The 19,380-nt window shown below is 44.2% G+C and overlaps 1 protein-coding gene across 4 annotated transcripts in view; it reads right to left on the bottom strand.

Moving 5' to 3' along the window:
• LOC139378814 (collagen alpha-6(IV) chain-like) overlaps window positions 1-19,380 on the bottom strand; it is a 166,629-nt gene that overhangs the window by 35,755 nt on the left and 111,494 nt on the right. For 2 of the 4 annotated variants that reach the window (XM_071121334.1, XM_071121336.1), the window contains exons 5-15: window positions 14,952-15,131; window positions 14,757-14,876; window positions 12,558-12,614; window positions 12,258-12,284; window positions 12,052-12,114; window positions 11,582-11,617; window positions 7,633-7,674; window positions 3,842-3,931; window positions 2,094-2,147; window positions 501-563; window positions 164-208 (exon numbers count right to left, since the gene is read on the bottom strand). In XM_071121334.1, coding sequence (XP_070977435.1) covers window positions 164-208; window positions 501-563; window positions 2,094-2,147; window positions 3,842-3,931; window positions 7,633-7,674; window positions 11,582-11,617; window positions 12,052-12,114; window positions 12,258-12,284; window positions 12,558-12,614; window positions 14,757-14,876; window positions 14,952-15,131 — 777 coding nt within the window. Of the gene's footprint in view, window positions 1-163; window positions 209-500; window positions 564-2,093; window positions 2,148-2,993; window positions 3,087-3,841; window positions 3,932-7,632; window positions 7,675-11,581; window positions 11,618-12,051; window positions 12,115-12,257; window positions 12,285-12,557; window positions 12,615-14,756; window positions 14,877-14,951; window positions 15,132-19,380 lie in introns of all 4 variants that reach the window. The other 2 variants (XM_071121333.1, XM_071121335.1) reach the window with 1 other exon arrangement.

Below are 19,380 nucleotides of genomic sequence, written 5' to 3'. Positions count from 1 at the left end.
TGTGGGAAAGAGATTCATTGATCTGTTTATAAATCAATGTATTATTTGATTTAAGTGTGTGTGTGTGCCTCTCTCTCTCTTGTCTCTCATTTTGCCTCTGGCTGTGCGTGATAGAGCCAAACTGGTGTGTGTGTGTGTGTGTTTGTGTGAGTGTGTGTCCTACCTGTCTTCCTGGAGATCCGGGAGGCCCGTTAAAACCAGGAGGACCCTGCCAAGAGAGAAACAAGAAGTCCGCCGGAGAACAGTTTAGAGTTAGAGTTAAGAGTCCCAATCAACAAAACACAATGAGTGTATACCAATAATACCTATTTTGTTGACTACTTCCTACAAGTTTAAAAGCATCCTATTGGTAGGGGTACGGACCAGTATGGGTTTCCACCATATTTATTATACCAGTCATTCCTTTCAAATCAGTGAAGGGAAGTGAACAAGTGCACACTTTGGGAGGAAGGAGAGACAATTGGGACATTATCAGACATAGAAGGAGGGGAGGAGCTTACCCGTCCCCCTGGATACCCCAAAATTCCACTCTCTCCCACCTCGCCAGGAAAGCCGAAAGGACCCTGGCAACAGACGTATGGGTCAAACATTTACAACATACTTACTGCTTGCTAAATGACAGACTATTCCCTATGTAGTCCACTACTTTATAGGGGCAATCTGCAGTTCAAACGATAACAAAGCAGTCATCCCGCCACTGATTTGGTAAATAGCTGAGGGATGGGGCTGGAGAAATGTGAAAATCATAGACAGAGCTATAGATTCAAATACTGGCCATCCATGATATCAAAATGATAGTTTTAACCGTGTTTTGAGGCTATACAGTGGTTGTTTACAATTGCATTGTTTACAAACAAAGGAGTAAGACAAGCTTATATTTGGAGTTTTGATGGGTGAAGACAATTTATCTAAGTTCATGTAGCATTTATAAGTTATGTTCTGCAAGAATCAATGGGTATATAAACTCAGCAAAAAAAGAAACGTCCTCTCACTGTCAACTGCGTTTATTTTCAGCAAACTTAACATGTGTAAATATGTGTATGACCATAACAAGATTCAACAACTGAGACATGAACTGAACAAGTTCCACAGACATGTGAATCACAGAAATGGTATAATGTGTCCCTGAACAAAGGGGGGGGGGGTCAAAATCAAAAGTAACAGTCAGTATCTGGTGTGGCCAACAGCTGTGTTAAGTACTGCAGTGCATCTCCTCGTGGACTGCACCAAATTTGCCAGTTCTTGCTGTGAGATGTTACCCACTCTTCCACCAAGGCACCTGCAAGTTCCCGGACATTTCTGGGGGGAATGGCCCTAGCCCTCACCCTCCGATCCAACAGGTCCTAGACGTGCTCAATGGGATTGAGATCCGGGCTCTTCGCTGGCCATGGCAGAACACTGACATCCCTGTCTTGCAGGAAATCACGCACAGAACGAGCAGTATGGCTGGTGACATTGTCTTGCTGGAGGGTCATGTCAGGATGAGCCTGCAGGAAGGGTACCACGTGAGGGAGGAGGATGTCTTACCTCTAACGCAGTGTTGAGATTGCCTGCGATGAGATTGCCTGCAAATGACAACAAGCTCAGTCCAATGATGCTGTGACACACCGCCCCAGACCATGACGGACCCTCCACCTCCAAATTGATCCCGCTCTAGAGTACAGGCCTCGGTGTAATGCTCATTCTTTCAACGATAAGCGCGAATCCGACCATCACCCCTGGTGAGACAAAACCGCGACTTGTCAGAGAAGAGCACTTTTTGCCAGTCCTGTCTGGTCCAGCGACGGTGGGTTTGTGCCCATAGGCAACGTTGTTGCCGGTGATGTCTGGTGAAGACCTGTCTTACAACAGGCCTACAAGCCCTCAGTCCAGCCTCTCTCAGCCTATTGCAGACAGTCTGAGCACTGATGGGGGGCGATTGTGCATTCCTGGTGTAACTCGGGCAGTTGTTGTTGCCATCCTGTACCTGTCCCTCAGGTGTGATTTTCGGATGTACCAATCCTGTGAAATAGCATTCTTTATGCTCTACTGCAAATAGCTATTCAATTAAATAAATCTTTATTGTCCCCAACTGACAAGACAGACACACTTACAGGTGGGCCAGGTCTACCAGTTGGTCCACGCACTCCTTTGTAACCCCCTTCCCCCTGAGAGAGAGATGGAGAGAGAGAGAGGGAGAGAGAGAGAGAGAGAGAGAGAGAGAGAGAGAGAGAGAGAGAGAGAGAGAGAGAGAGAGAGAGAGAGCAGGGAAACGTTACAGAAACAAAATGGCAACCCCACAGTTGTCCTCACTGGAGGAAAGTCCAGACGCCATCATTCAGGAAGAAAAAAATAAACAGCATAAAGCAACGAGGAGGCAAAAACAGGTTACATAACAGCAATGACGAAAACCTTTCACTGCTAATGCTTATGTCTTATGTCCACTTGAAGTGATACTAAAGTATCCGATTGACAGAGTACAGTAACATTAGTAAAGTCTCTCTGTAAACATGTGCATGACGCAAACAGTAGATATTCTTCACTTTACAGTACTGCCTGATATCTGCAGATTTTCGTTGTCTTTCAATGTTACACTAATCCTGTCATTTACTTTGTATTCTGTGTGCAACAACGGATATAAAAACACACAGTAAGAAAACAAACAACTCAATAATAACTGCAGTATGACATTGCGATGGGGTGCGGGTGTATAATGGGATAATGGAATGGGACACGGACACTGGGGGGAGGGAAGGGAGGGGGGAGGGGGGGTGTAGGCCGGGAGAGGGGATGGTTGGGGGGCGCGGGGGACTGTATGACACTCCAGGAGCCAGCCAGCGAGCCAGCTATAGGTGGGGCATAGTATCACCACCACCTTCCACCACCCACCCCCCCACCACGGCTCGGCTCCATGCCAGGATGGAGCAACCTGGCTGGGGGAGAGTGGGTCGGCTACCCAGGCCTCCTCTCTGGAGCCCTGGAGCTCTTGAACGTGTGTTTCTCTCATCACAAACCTTAGGTCCTTTGTCTCCTTTAGGAAAGCCCACAAACTCCACCACTCCATTGACCAAGGGCCTGCCTGGGTCTCCCTGCGGGCCCACATCGCCCTGGGTAACGGTAACCAAGGAAGAGAGAGTTTTTACATGGCAACACGATGGGGGTTGAGGGAGAGGAGGGTTGGAGGGGAGGAGGGAGGGGATTGGTTGGGTGGTGGCAACAGCAGTTGTTTTCAGGTAGATTTGGAGGGATAGGTTGGAGGGTTGGTCTAGAGAGGAGAGGGGGTAGGGGTAGTTGGAGGGACGGACTGTGTGTGTGTGTGTGTGTGTGACCCTAGGAGGGGTGGTAGTGTAGGGGGTTGGGGGGGTTTCGGGCAAGGTAGAGTTTGGCGGCAGGGGGGGTTGGGGGGTATGAAGGGCCGGTCAGTCACACAGTATACTATCCCTTCCCCTATTACGATACGTTTTTACATCCCACACTATCATTACTGATGTCATCCACAGCTAACAGTACAGTTGCTGATTATTTGCATCCTACTTGCTTTGAAGAGCTTCCCAACCCCTGTGCTTTGTAGTGCTACACCAGAAGCAGAATTACATTAGTTTGGCAAGATGGAGGCAAGTCAATATCGGGTTATCTGTCAACTTCAGGTTGACTGTCATAAAAGAGTAGAGACACGTCAACTTCCACCCTCCATGGTATTTTGTAATACTACATATACCACTGTGATTCTGTGTCTTAGACCAGCCTTTCGTCCCCTCTCTTCCCCCCTGCCTCAGTGTCTTCCTCCCCCTCCTCCCCCCGTCTCTCCTCCCTCTTTCTCACCCCTCCGGCGGGCGGGGACCACTGCTCCTGTCTGTGTTACCTTATCTCCTTTGTAGATAGTGGTAATAGGTGCGCCTACTAGCGGCTCGTCGCCGGGCACGCCTCGGGGTCCGGGCTGACCTGCGTCGCCCTGGTGATCCAGAGGACAACACATGTGAGTCAGTCATTATTAGCCAATCAGACGGGAGGATGAGGAGGTTGGAGGTTGAAAGGTGCGGGAGGAATTTGGAAGTTTGAGAGCAAAGGGGGGTGGGAGTGAGGGTTGGAAGATTGAGAGAGAGGGAGAAGATGGAGAGGGAAAAAGAGAGGTGGAGAGATAGAGGAGAGGGAGAGGTGGCAAGAAAGAGAGCCAGAAAGAGAGAGGGCCAGGGAGAGAGAAGGGAAAATGAGAGGGATGAAGAAGGAGAGGGATGGAGAGGGAGAAATAGGAAAAGAGGGAACAAGAGATAGAAGGAGAACACATTAAACAAAAAGAGAGCGATAGGAAAGGTGATAAAAAGAAATGAAGATAAAAAGACTGAGGAAAAGAGAACGATAGAGAGACTCAAAGTGAGAGAGAGAAGTAGGGGATGAGATGGTGGGATTGCATAAGGTCGTTCCACCAATTCGGTCCCTATTGAGAAGTGTAACTTGGTATAAAAAAAAAACATTTCACCAAATAAATAGCACATGTTCACATTTATAAAAAAACTAGTTTTCCCATCTCAAGAGGTTCAATAATAAAAATGACTACAGTAGGTGCCTACACCACAACGACACAGTGGTGAAGAACGACAGCGACTCTTCAACCTCAGGATGCTGAAGACATTTAGCCTGTCCCCAAGGGCCCTCGCAGTGTTCTACAGGAGCACCATCGAAAGCATACTGTCTGGGGTATGGCAACTCCACCGCTGAGGACCACAAGGCACTACAGAGGGTGGTACGCTCAGCCGAACACGCCATTGGCTGCACACTGCGTGCCCTCCAGGACACCTACAACACCAGGTGTCGCAGAAAGATCATCAGGGACCGCAGCAACCCGAGTCGTGGCCTGTTCTCCCCGTTTCCATCACTAAGACAGTACAGGAGCATCATGGCAAAAACTGTAAGACTGGCCAATAGCTTCTACCCCCTGACCATCAGGCTGCTGAATAGCCACCACTAGTCAGCTACCTTCGTCCTGCATTGTTGGAGCTCGGAGCTCAAGAATCTAACTGTACCCTGTAATTACATCTGCAACACTGTACATGTGACTATTAAACCCTCTAATCTAATGTCATTTAAGTGCCAAATAAAGTAACAGGGTTGATTGAAACAGGGTTGGCGATTTCATCTGAAATATGCCACGAATCCCTTTGTGACACAGGGAATGGAAGTTTGATGTGTGGAACAGGGAGGGGCAATTGAATGCAAGTGTCACCATTTTCTTTTTTAGCAAGCCTTTATTCATCTTAAAAATCAGATTGATTTAATTATCCATGTGGTCTAAACTAAAGGGCACTTCGTTTAATATAACATTTAATATAACAGTATCGGTTCACAATTTCTACTTAAAATATCAAAGGAACGCAAAATGCACCTATTTCGTGGAACAACCCATAAACGAAGAAGGGGAGATAGGATTGGAGGAGTAAGAGAAAGTGTATGAGGGAGATTGATAAAAGAGAGAATTGAAGAGAAAGAGGGGGATTGATAAAGAGAGAAAGGGAGAGAGAGAGAGAGCTCTGGCCGACTTTATCTTTCTTCCGATACGTCACTGAGAAGAAAACAATTTAGAGAGCAATTTCCTCAGGCCAAAACAGAAAATATATAATATAGAAAAAAATTGAATTAAAGTGATAAATAACTGACTTTACTAAAATGTTTGCTTGTCATCTATCCAAAAGGCTTATCAGTGAATCTAGCTGTTCCTCTTTCAACACGACTTCCAATTAGTAGTTTGTTATTGTTTGTTTGTTTGTTTGTTGTTGTTGGGGGGTTGAACAACAAGATACATGCAGGGAGGATAAGATGGCAAGATGGCGGATTTAGCCATTGATGGATCGGTGGTGAATGTTAGTGGGTCATTCATTCTCACTGGTGGTCAAATGCAACGGATACTGAATTCTGAGACAAAACTCCCATGATGTTCCAGCACCAACATGCCCAAATAAGGTCAAAGGAATATAACGCAGCACAGGAAGCAGGAGCAAGTGATTCCAGCACCAATCACAGACCACGACACGCCCACCCACATGACAGCTCAGAGATCTTATTGGTTGGAAATATATTACAATAAAGTGGATTTTATAGGCTGAATATAATACAACATAGAGTTCATAGAATTAGTTGGGAATCTTATAGATACAATATGCTAGATGTTATTGTCTGTTTCTACCAACTAAAAGTAGTCTTAACACAGATGTAATAAAGATGCCATTTAGCAGATGCTTTTATCCAAAGCGACAGACAGTACATAACTAATGTGCTAAGACTACTTTTAGTAGAGTCCACAAATTATTGACTTTTATGAGGGTGATGAAAAGTTCTAGAATAATCTCTGAGCTGCCATCCAACAGTAAGGAAACATGTTATTTTAGTAATGCCACAGGACAACTGTTCGTTCCTTCAATTACATATTAGATTGTGATTTTTTTCGTTCAGATTTGTTAGAGTTCAGATTTGTTAAGAGTCCAGATTCAGAATGAGAAACAAAATGGCCGCCTCCATAGGGCTCTAGTCGTCCCAGTGGCAGTACTGTCATGCATTTGTAAACACACCAGGGGTAAACTGTAAAATCATTGAAGACAAGATTATATTTAAATAATAGAGATGGAACAAACCAGAGGAGGCTGGTGAAGGGGAGGATGGCTCCTAATAATGACTGAAATGGAGTGAATGGAATGGTATCAAACACATGGAAACCATGTAATGAAACCGTTCCATTCTTTCCATTCCAGCCATTACAATGAGCCCATCCTCCCATATCTCCACCCAATCGCCACCACTGATACTGGTGATATATTGAGGTAGATGTGTCAGTGGAAAGAACAGAGAGAAGAGGGGGATGAGGGAGGAGGTCAGGAGAGATGGATGGAGGGACTGTTGGGGCTAAAGGGTAATGTGATGTATGTAAGGTCCAGGGGGGGTGGTGGAGATGGGAGGAGGTTGAATAGAGGGGAAGAGGATGTGTCAAACCATCACCAAGAACGATTACATGGCATGCACACAGGGGTCAAAAAGACATCCTTCATCATGCATTTTAACCATCCTCAACACGCATGCACACATAGCAGGCGCGCACGCACACACACACACACACACACACACACACACACACACACACACACACACACACACACACACACACACACACACACACACACACACACACACACACACACACACACACACACACACACACACACACACACACACACACACACACAGCTAGAATAACCTAAGCCGGCTGTCTTCAGTTTGATCTAATTTGATCTACAGTGAGTATAAAGTTGCCAGTCTCCCTCCCATTGGGAAAGACAAATGGGCTCTGGTCAAAAGTAGTGCACTATATAAGGAATACGGTGACATTTGGGATGCAGATTATGTCATATTACACTCTCAACAGTCTAAATAGCTTTAGACTGACGTAATAAATCAATTACTTCTCAATATAGCTAAAATCCAATGAGTGATAAGAAGGGGTACAGTAGATATGGTTGGACGGGGTGAGGGGAAGTTCTGGTTGGGTCGGGTGAGCGAATAAGATGCTAAAGACCTAATAAACTGATATGATTAATCGATTACTAATCAATAAAATCGATCATTAACATCTTATAATTAGTTGTGTTGTTTTGTTTTGTTGGTGCGTACCTTGTCTCCTGGCTCCCCCTGAAACCCTAGACTGGGGCTCCCCTGGAAAACAAGAGTGGGTATTGTATTTGGACAACAACACATCACCCTACACATGACAAGCATTGTAAAATTGTATGGATGTAACTATACTGAACAAAAATGTAAACGCAACATGTAAAGTGTTGGTCACATGTTTCATGAGCGGAAATAAAAGTTCCCAGAGATTTCACATACGCACAAAAAGCTTCTTTCTCTCAAATGTGTTTGTTAACATCCCTGTTAGTGAGCATTTCTCCTTTGCCAAGATAATCCATCCACGTGACAGGTGTGGCATATTAAGAAGCTGATTAAACAGCATGATCATTACACAGGTGCAACTTGTGCTGAGGACAATAAAAGGCCACTCTTAAATGTGCAGTTTTGTCACACAACACAATGCCACAGATATCTAAAGTTTTGAAGGAGTGTGCAATTTGCATGCTTACGGCAGGAATGTCCACCAGAGCTGTTGCCAGAGAAAATAATCTTCATTTCTCTACCATAAGCTGCCCCAACGTTGTTTAAGAGAATTTGGCAGTATGTCCAACAGGCCTCACAACCGCAGACCAAGTGTAACCATGCCAGCCCAGGACCACCACATTAGGCTTCGTCACCTGCGGGACCGTCTGAGATCAGCCACCTGGACAGCTGATGAAACTGAGGACTATTTCTGTCTGCAATAAAGCCCTTATGTGGGTATAAACTAATTTTGATTGGCTGGTCCTGGCACCCCAAGTAGGTAGGCCTATGCCCTCCCAGGCCCATCCATGGCTGCGCCTCTGCCCAGTCATGTGAAATACATCGATTAGGACCTCATTTAATTATTTAATTGACCGATTTCCTTATATGAACTGAAAATTCCTCATATGAACTCGTTGAAATTGTTGCATGCCACGTTTATATTTTTGTTCAATATACAGTACCAGTCAAAAATGTGGACACATCTACTCATTCAAGGGTTTTTCTTTATTTTTACTATTTTCTACATTGTAGAATAATAGTGAATACATAAAAACTATGAAGTAACACATATGGAGTCATATAGTAACCAAAAAAGTGTTAATCAAATCAAAACATATTTTATATTTGAGATTCTTCAAAGTAGCCACCCTTTGTCTTGATGTTAGCTTTGCACACTCTTGGCATTCTCTCAACCAGCTTCATGACCTGGAATGCATTTCAATTAACATGTGTGCCTTGTTAAAAGTTAATTTGTGGAATTTCTTTCCTTCTTAATGTGTTTGGGCCAATCAGTTGTGTTGTGACAAGGCAGGGGTGGTATACAGAAGGTAGCCCTATTTGGTAAAAGAGCAAGTCCATATTATGGCAAGAACAGCTCATGTAAGCAAAGAGAAATGAAAGTCCTTAAGAAGGTCAGAAGGTCAGTCAATGCCGAACATTTCAATAACTTTGAAACGTTCTTCAAATGCAGTCGCAAAAACCATAAAGCGCTATGATGAAACTGGCTCTCATGAGGACCGTCACAGGAAAGGAAAACATAGAGTTGCATCTGCTACAGAGGATAAGTTAATTAGAGTTAACTGCATCTCAGATTGCAGCCCAAATAAATGCTTCACAGAGTTCAAGTAACAGACACATCTCAACATCAACTGTTCAGAGGAGACTGCGTGAATCCGACCTTCATGGTCAAATTGCTGCAAAGAAACCACTACTAAAGGACACCAATAATAAGAAGAGACTTGCTTGGGCCAAGAAACATGAGCAATGGACATTAGACCGGTGGAGTCCAAATGTCTTTGTGAGACACAGAGTAGGTGAACGGATGATCTCTGCATGTGTGGTTACCACCGTGAAGCATGGAGGAGGAGGTGAGATGGTGCTTTGCTGATCACACTGTCTGTGATTTATTTAGAATTCAAGGCACACTTAACAAACATAGCTACCACAGCATTCTGCAGCGATACGCCATCCCATCTGGTTCGCACTTAGAGCGACTATAATTTGTTTTTCAACAGGACAATGACTCAACACACCTCTAGGCTGTGTAAGGGCTATTTGACCAAGGAGAGTGATGGAGTGCTGCATCACATGACCTGGCCTCCACAATCACCCGACCTCAACCCATTTGAGATGCTTTGGGATGAGTTTGACCCCAGAGTGGAGGAAAAGCAGCCAACAAGTGCTCAGCATATGTGGGAACTCCTTCAAAACTGTTGGAAAAGCATTCCAGGTGAAGCTGGTTGAAAGAATGCCAAGAGTGTGCAAAGCTGTCATCAAAGCTGTCATCAAGGGTGGCAACTTTTAAGAATCTAAAATATGCAATATATATAACACTTTTTTGGTTACTACATGATTCCTTATTTAATTGTTTTGATATCTTCACTATTATTCTACAATGTAGAAAATAGTCAAAATAAAGAAAAACCCTTAAATGAGTAGATGTGTCCAAACTTTTGACTGGTTCTGTAATATAACAGTCATTATAACAGTCTCCATATAAGTCACCAGTAACAAAAGTCCCCAGTATGGACTGAGTATACATAGCATTTGTATACATAGCATTTGTATACATAGCATTTGTAGACATAGCATTTGTAGACACAGCATTTGTAGACATAGCATTTGTAGACATAGCATTTGTATACATAGCATTTGTAGACATAGCATTTGTAGACATAGCATTTGTAGACATAGCATTTGTATACATAGCATTTGTAGACATAGCATTTGTATACATAGCATTTGTAGACATAGCATTTGTATACATAGCATTTGTAGACATAGCATTTGTAGACATAGCATTTGTATACATAGCATTTGTATTCTAATAACTTAGAATGAACAACAGACAATCTCCATTATGACAAAAGCAACATGTACACAGCTTTTAGTTATTTAGTACACACACTCCCCCCTATCGGGTTGGTGGTGTCATTACACTGTCTCCACCATAGAGATCCTTATTAGTTTCTATGGAGCAGACAGGCTGTCTCTGAGGTCAGTACGGTGTCCATATTAGGACAGCCTCAGTCTGAGCAGGACTTTCAGGTCATGTGTCTAAGTGTTGCAGTGGTGTAAAGTACTTAAGTAAACTCTTAGTACTACTTAAGTCGGTTTTTGGGGTATATGTACTTTACTTTTTATATTTTTGACAACTTTAACTTTTCCACTACATTCCTGAAGAAAAGGATGTACTTTTTACTCAATACATTTTCCCTGACACCTAAAAGTACTTGTTACATTTCTAATGCTCATCGGGACAGCAACATGGTCCAATTCACACACACTGACAGAATCACTAAACACAAAAGTGTTGGAGAATGCACCTGGCTATACATATCAATAAGTAAAAACAAGACAATCGGGCAGTTTTGTTTGCTTATTATAAGGAATGCGAAATGATTTATACTTTTATTTTTGATACTTAAGTATATTTAAAACCAAATACCTTCAGACTTTTACTCAAGTAGTACTGTATTTTGCTGAGTGACTTTTACTTGAGTAAAATGTATGACAATTGGGTACTTTTTCCACCACTGTAGTGTTGTCCAGTACTTACTACAGGGCCAGGGGCATCATGTTAGCAGAGCAGGAAAACTCCAGGCCTATAACTACTGAAGGGTCAGGAGTTTTCCCCTATCTAGTGTTGTCCAGTACTTACTACAGGGCCAGGGGCATCATGTTAGCAGAGCAGGAAAACTCCAGGCCTATAACTACTGAAGGGTCAGGAGTTTTCCCCTATCTAGTGTTGTCCAGTACTTACTACAGGGCCAGGGGCATCATGTTAGCAGAGCAGGAAAACTCCAGGCCTATAACTACTGAAGGGTCAGGAGTTTTCCCCTATCTAGTGTTGTCCAGTACTTACTACAGGGCCAGGGGCATCATGTTAGCAGAGCAGGAAAACTCCAGGCCTATAACTACTGAAGGGTCAGGAGTTTTCCCCTATCTAGTGTTGTCCAGTACTTACTACAGGGCCAGGGGGACCGGGGGGGCCTGGAGCACCCTGGAGAAAAACAACACAACACAGACAGGAAGTCAGTCGGAGAGAAGACCGATCTATTAGATCTATTAGATTCTATTGTAAAATAGACAGTCATCAAGAGACAATAAGAGAGGTATATTCCCCCAAGTCACTGGCTTTAGTCTTATTAACCAATGTGTAGATTAAACATGACAAACACTCTGTGTAACGCAAAGGTTGTCATGACACTGTTTGGGATAACATAGTTTCTGTAATATACTGAGCACATACAGTATATTCATGGTATATTGTATCTAGATCAACACAGACAGGTGTGTGTGTGTGTGTGTGTGTGTGTGTGTGTGTGTGTGTGTGTGTGTGTGTGTGTGTGTGTGTGTGTGCGTGTGTGTGTGCATGTGTGTGTGCGTGTGTGTGTGTGCATGTGTGTGTGTGCGCGTGTGTGTGTGTGTACGTACCAGGAATCCATCAGGACCTCGAGGGCCGAAGTCACCGGGACCTCCGTCTGGACCTCTAGGACCCTACGGAGAGAAACACAACGCAGAAAAGCGGGTCAGGAACACAGAACACATAAAACCCGGTCAGGAACACACCAAGTTATCGAATACACTACATATGCAGAAAGAAATCCAGTATATTGATGTATAGTAATGAGATGTCTTACAGGTACACCATCCGGTCCAGGAACTCCCTGTAAGGACACAAGATAAACTGTGAGCTAAACAACTGGCCCCAGTTCATTATAAACATAGACTTGGGGGAAAGAGGGATGTAGGGAGGAAGGAAGGAGAGTCCGTTTCAGGTCAGACTGACCTCAATGGATGAGATTATAGCAACAACATCATCTCCCTTTCTCTAAACAATCTCCAGGATAGGAAAGATGAGGTAGGGAAGGAGGGAGAGGAAGGAATGTCAAACTTCTCCTGATAATATCCTTATGTGTGTGTGTGTGTGTGTGTGTTACCCCACTGAGTCCAACGTATACAGGCTCTCCCTTCTGTCCTTTAGGACCAGTGGGACCCTGATGGAGAGAGAGAGAGAGAGAGAGAGAGAGAGAGAGAGAGAGAGAGAGAGAGAGAGAGAGAGAAAGAGAGAAAGAGAGAGATCATAGCACATTAAAGCCTGTAACCCTCCGGCTGCCAGCTCACTCCATGCAGACCCCCACCACCACCACCAGTCAGCTCAGGGATTCAAACCAGCAACGCTTTGGTTACCGGCCCAGCGTTCTAACCACCAGCTGTTACTAGATGACTCTCGTTACAGTCATGTAGTACTGATGTAAATGAAGGTTGTTGCCCACAGCGAATCCAGTCTGGTTCAACACACACTACACTAGATCATTTCGTCTTACAGTGCAAAGATACTCTACGACAATGATAATAAGAACAATGATAATATATGCCATTTACAGTGCGTTTCAGAAGTGTTTCATACCCCTTGACTTATTTCACATTTTGCTGTGTTACAGCCTGATTTCAATATGGATGAAATATATATCTTTTTTTTTATCTCACCCAGACAACACCCCCAAAGGACAAAGTGAAAACATGTGTTTAGAAATGTTTGCAAATGTATTGAAAATGAAATACAGAAATACCTAATTTACATAAGTATGCATACCCCTGAGTAACATGTTATTATCTCCTTTGGCAGCGATTGCAGAGGTGAGTCTTTCTGGGTCAGCCTGTAAGAGCTTTGCACACCTGGATTGTACAACTATTGCACAATAAAAAAATGCTTTTAAATCCTTCAAGCTCTGTCAAGTTGGTTGTTGATCATTGCTAGACAGCCATTTTCAAGCCAATTTAAGTCTAAACTCCAACTAGGCCACTCAGGAACATTCAATGTCGTCTAAGGTAAGCAACTCCAGTGTATGTTTGGCCTTGTGTTTTAGGTTAGTGTTCTGCTGAAAGGTGAATTTGTCTACCAGTGTCTGTTGGAAAGCAGACTGAACCAGGTCTTCCTCTAAGATTTTGCCTGTGCTCAGCAAAAAAAGATGACAAGCATACCGATGACAAGCATACTTATAACATGATGCAGCCACCACCATGCCTGAAAATATGAAGAGTGGTACTCGGTGATGTGGTGCGTTGGATTTGCCCCAAACATAATGCTTTGTATTCAGGACATGAAGTACATTTCTTTGTCACGTTTGTTTTGAAGTATTATCTTAGCGCGTTATTGCAAACAGGAAGCATGTTTTGGAATATTTGTATTCTGTACAGGCTTCCTTCTTTTCACTCTGTCATTTAGGTTAGTATTGTGGAGTAGCTAAAATGTTGTTGATCCATCCTCAGTTGTCTCCTATCACAGCCTTTAAACTCTGTAACTGTTTTAAAGACACCGTTGGCCTCACGGTGAAATCACTGAGCTATTTTTTCCCTCCCCGGCAACTGAGTTAGGAAGGACGCCTGTATCTTTGTAGTGACTGGGTGTATTCATACACCATCCAATGTGTAATTAATAACTTCACCATGCTCAAAGCGATATTCAATCTCTGCTTTTCTTTCTTTCTTACCCATCTACCAATAGGTGCCCTTCTTTGCGAGGTATTGGAAAACCTTCCTGGTCATTGTGGTTGAATCTGTGTTTGAAATTCACTGCTCAACTGAGGGACCTAACAGTTCATTGTACTGTATGTGCGGAGTACAGAGATGAGGTATTCATAAAAAAATAATATTAAACACTATTATTGCACACAGAGTCCATGCAACTTATTAAGCAAAGTTTTACTCCTGAACTTATTTAGGCTTGCCACAACAAAGGGGATCAATACTTATTGACTCAAGACATTTCAGCTTTTCATTTTTAATTCATTTGTAAAAATGTCTAAAAACATAATTCCACTTTGACATTATGGCCAGTGTGTAGGCCAGTGATACCAAATCTCAACGTAATCTATTTTAAACTCAGACTATAACAGAACAAAATGTGGAAAAAGTCAAGGGGTGAGAATAGTTTCTGAAGGCACTGTAGCAGGCACTTTTATCCAAAACGACTTAGTGCATACATTTTACGTACGGGTGGTGCAGAGAATCAATCCCACTCTCCTGGTGTTGCAAAAGCCCTGCTCGACCAACTGAGCTACAGAGGACAACCCTACAGCTACAGACAATAATAGTACAGTAGCTAGTAGACAGTTCAGATAATAGATGTTACTCACAGAGAGTCCTGGAACTCCAGGTATTCCACTGTTTAGAGTTCTGGGACCTGGTTCTCCCTGGGTACCGTTGCACCCGTCTGCTCCCGGTAGACCCCTGCCACCGTCCGCACCTGGGTGACCCTAGAGGGAAATATAGGGTTAGGTTGTGTGTGAGTGTGTGTGTGCGTGCGTGCGTGCGTGTACTACAATACTCACTGGGACTCCGTCGGTTCCTGGGAACCCAGGGACGCCCATAGGCCCCTTTTCTCCTTTCAGCCCAGAGGGGCCCCCGAGTCCGACATGACCCTTTTCTCCTTTGGGCCCTGAAGGCCCTTGGTCACCTGGGAAGCCCTCTGGTCCACTGGGTCCTACTGGCCCCAAGGCCCCTGGACGCCCCTGGAGAGACACAGAGGGGAAATACATGGTGAGAAGGGACCTAAGCTTGGAGTGTCCTATATCCTCAAAAGAGGACTCCTCTTCTGGAGGGAGAAAGAAGAGGAGATGGTGAAAGAGGGGATGTTAACTTCCATGACCAAATACATGACATCATAGGAAGTCCTTGAAATAAAGGGAAGCAGAGGTGACCTTTGGGGAGGAGGAGAAGAGGTGAGAGGGAGTTTAAACGTGAGGGAACATTCAACGACACATTGCAAGGTGTCCATCTTGTTTTAAGTTTTATCTCTGTGTGTGTGTGTGTGTGTGTGTGTGTGTGTGTGTGTGTGTGTGTGTGTGTGTGTGTGTGTGTGTGTGTGTGTGTGTGTGTGTGTGTGTGTGTGTGTGTGTGTGTGTGTGTGTGTGTGTTCGTGCCTGTGTTTGTGTGATGCAAGGTTATTATAGTTCTGTGTTTTTATATTAGTTTTACTTATATTTTCCCCCGTTAGTTAGTGATAACTAGTAATTGTGATCAAAGATTATCTATATACTGACAAGATACTGGACCGACCGCACTAATAATGAGAATAAATGTCTGCAAAGGCGGTGAGGACGTGGGATCAGGCACAGACATTCTAGCCAATGAGAGGGCAGATACACGTGTGAACAACAGGCACAACTCTTTCTCAAAGTTGCAGGAATGCCACGTGCATCCACTTATATCAGTACATTCATAAGGACCTACACCATATTCTATCAAATAAGCCTGAAGTAGCAAATGAGCAAATACTGTACATTTGATTTTTTTTTTACCAAATTTGACATTCTCTCATTGACCTCCATACAAAAAATACCCACTTCTCGCTGTATTTTTTGCGGGGGCAGATTTTGGGAAGAGTCATGCCTCTCGCTTGTCCTCTTCCTCTCTGTAGTGATTCACAAGCTAGGCCTATTTGAAACATAGCTACATCCTGGCCACATTTACCCACCAGCTTCAGTAGCTTGAATACCCCACCAAAAGCTTGAAAACGCCATTGAAATCCCCATTCGAGTTTTGACCAGGTAAAAAAATTAAACTGAACATAATTCATGATGGTTTTTATTTGAATATAGCTCGTTTTCGAGTCAAAGATAATAGTTTCAGTATAGTTTTAGTTTTTCCAACAGGTGTGTTAATTAATAAAATAATTAACACCTGTTTGAAAAACTAAAACTATACTGAAACTCTTATCAGTTTACTAAGCTGTTTTTTCATGATTAGTGTTAGTTTTAGTTTCAGTTTTCGTTTACTACAATAACCTTGGTGTGATGGCACATTTTGACGAGGAAGCAAGTTTCTACGAAACCCCTGAGTATATAGACGTAGCTAGATGTGGTGGTGATTGTGCTATACGTCTTTAATCTATAGCAATGAAGAGACTCCACTGTGGGCATGCTGAGGCTTGTGGCTATAGACGGGGGTATCCGATTCAAATGGTGATATTCTGGCCCTGAGAAAGAGACAGAGGGAGACTACACAGTATGTGTGTTTGGAAGTGTATATTTGCCTAAACAGATATTTTCCCTACAAATGTGTGCAAGACAGACAGGGCTACAACAGATCTAAACGTGCATCACCCAACCTTCACCACAGGGCGGTGACAGAGAGCAGTTATTGCCCTCCCCAGGTGATGACAGTTAAAAGCAGCGAAGCCAATGGTAGTAATAATCTGAGGTGGATGGATTAGGAGAGGGTTAAACTAACACCCTGACATGTGATCGTCATAGTCCTAGTTTACACCAGCTGTATAAGAGGGCAGGGAGCACTTTGGTGTAGGGGAGAGGGTGAGTAGAAGTGTGGATGAGGGGCAGGGAGCACATTCGGTTGGGGGAGAAGGAGAGAAGGGGGTGAGGGGGAGAGGGGTTCTTAAGACGAGTCAGGAGAGCGGCTGAGCTTTTAGTGAATTCCTCGACTGGGATGACTCAAAAACACGTGATGGACACACTCAGACAGCAAATTCAGAGTTCACACACCCCTCCATTAGTGGAAGGCAGAGTCAGTTTACAAACACAGAGGGGTAATTTCTGCACCACACCACCTGGTCCTATAGATATATAACATCTGCCTCCAGACACAACCCTATCAACCTGGCCAGGACCAGAGCTAACCAGAAGAATGTCGAAATTGCCCCTAACCACAGATCTAGGATCAGATTACTCTACCTCTTGACCCTAACCCTGACATATATGGAGATACAAATCTGACTCTGTATCAGTGGTTAGACTCAACTTAAGTCACAAACTCCCACTGGTGCTGATACCAATGGCTAATGCTAGCCCTGCTGCTTACAATGAGAGTAGAATGAACTTGTCATAGACACTGATCCAAGGTCTGTTAGGGTGTTTCACCTCTAGTGGTTAAGGTTTCTGGGAAGGTAAGCTGATCCTAGATCTGTGCCTAAGGGTGACTTCTCTATCCCTAACCATCTACATAGGTCTTAATGACAGGGAGAGGTTAGGTGTAGGCAGTGATCTGCTTAAAGGCCTCACACCTGGTTCTAAACATACAAGTATGTAGCAGTTGGTCCAATGATGTATATAAACACTGGATTGCTGACGCTATGTCTTGTCCGACTGGTCGGCCATATTGGCATTCCTCAATAGGGAGCAGTCCTTCATAGGAGTGAATAGAATTCTACAGTATTTAAATTAAATATTTCAAGGACAAAATTACATGTATTTAAATATTTTGTTGTTGTATTGGGGACAGTAACATTAGTAAACAAAAAAATATATACTTTAAGGAATTTAAAAAAATTTTTTTGTATTTGTATGTTTAACTCACATTATTTAATTTACAAGTATGCATTAAGCTGTCTGTAATATAATAAATGTGGCAAAAACGAATGTACATTAATAAATGCAGTTATATAGCTTCCCATTTTTTTTTTTTTTTACAATGGCATGGGCATGGCGGCTTCAACACAGCACCCCCTATCAGTCATCTAGTGTATATATAAATCGTTGGGGTAGACAAGTTGGCCACTTTCTCTCACCCCTTTCTCTCCCTCTCTCTCTCTGTCTGCCTGCCTGCCTGATCGTTTCCCTTCCATCGCTCTCCAAATAGAACACATTTTTACTCTGTGATAGATAAGAGGTCACTGTAAAGGTGTTTGTAAGGTATGACACTTTGATAACTACTGTGACATAACTCTCGCAGTCTTCCTCCGTGTCTCAACGAATGTCTAGCAAACACCTTTACGGAGACCTCTTACCTAACACAGAGACAGAGTTGACCCTATTAGGCCGTTACAGTAGCTCTCTAAAGAGGGTACAGGAAGCATCCATCTGCTAGAAGGATTAAAACAAGCTCTTTTTTTATATATTTTTACAGAAAAGACATCACACAATGTTATTCTGTGATCCCAGTGAAAGTATGTCCACGGTGAAAGCAATAGGAGGTGGAGGGGGCAATAGGAGGTGGAGGGGGCAAGAGGGGGCAATAGGAGGTGGAGGGGGCAATAGGTTGTGGAGGGGGCAATAGGAGGTGGAGGGGGAAATAGGAGGTGGAGGGGGCAATAGGAGGTGGAGGTGGAGGGGACAATAGGAGGTGGAGGGGACAATAGGTTGTGGAGGGGCAATAGGAGGTGGAGGGGGCAATAGGAGGTGGAGGGGGCAATAGGAGGTGGAGGGGACAATAGGAGGTGGAGGGGACAGTAGGTTGTGGAGGGGGCAATAGGAGGTGGAGGGGCAATAGGAGGTGGAGGGGGCAATAGGAGGTGGAGGGGACAATAGGAGGTGGAGGGGGCAATAGGAGGTGGAGGGGGCAATAGGAGGTGGAGGGGGCAATAGGAGGTGGAGGGGACAATAGGAGGTGGAGGGGACAATAGGTGGTGGAGGGGGCAATAGGAGGTGGAGGGGACAATAGGTTGTGGAGGGGGCAATAGGAGGTGGAGGGGGCAATAGGAGGTGGAGGGGGCAATAGGAGGTGGAGGGGACAATAGGAGGTGGAGGGGGCAATAGGAGGTGGAGGGGGCAATAGGAGGTGGAGGGGGCAGTAGTAGGTGGCGGGAGCAATAGGAGGTGGAGGGGGCAATAGGAGGTGGAGGGGACAATAGGAGGTGGAGGGGGGTGGAGGGGGCAATAGGGTGGAGGGGGCAATAAGAGGGGAGGGGGCAATAGGAGGTGGAGGGGACAATAGGAGGTGGAGGGGACAATAGGAGGTGGAGGGGACAATAGGTTGTGGAGGGGGCAATAAGAGGTGGAGGGGGAAATAGGAGGTGGAGGGGGCAAT

The sequence above is a fragment of the Oncorhynchus clarkii genome, chromosome 21 (genome assembly GCF_045791955.1).
Source record: "Oncorhynchus clarkii lewisi isolate Uvic-CL-2024 chromosome 21, UVic_Ocla_1.0, whole genome shotgun sequence".
Lineage (NCBI taxonomy): Eukaryota > Metazoa > Chordata > Actinopteri > Salmoniformes > Salmonidae > Oncorhynchus > Oncorhynchus clarkii.
This window is presented reverse-complemented; position numbering and strand designations above follow the sequence as displayed.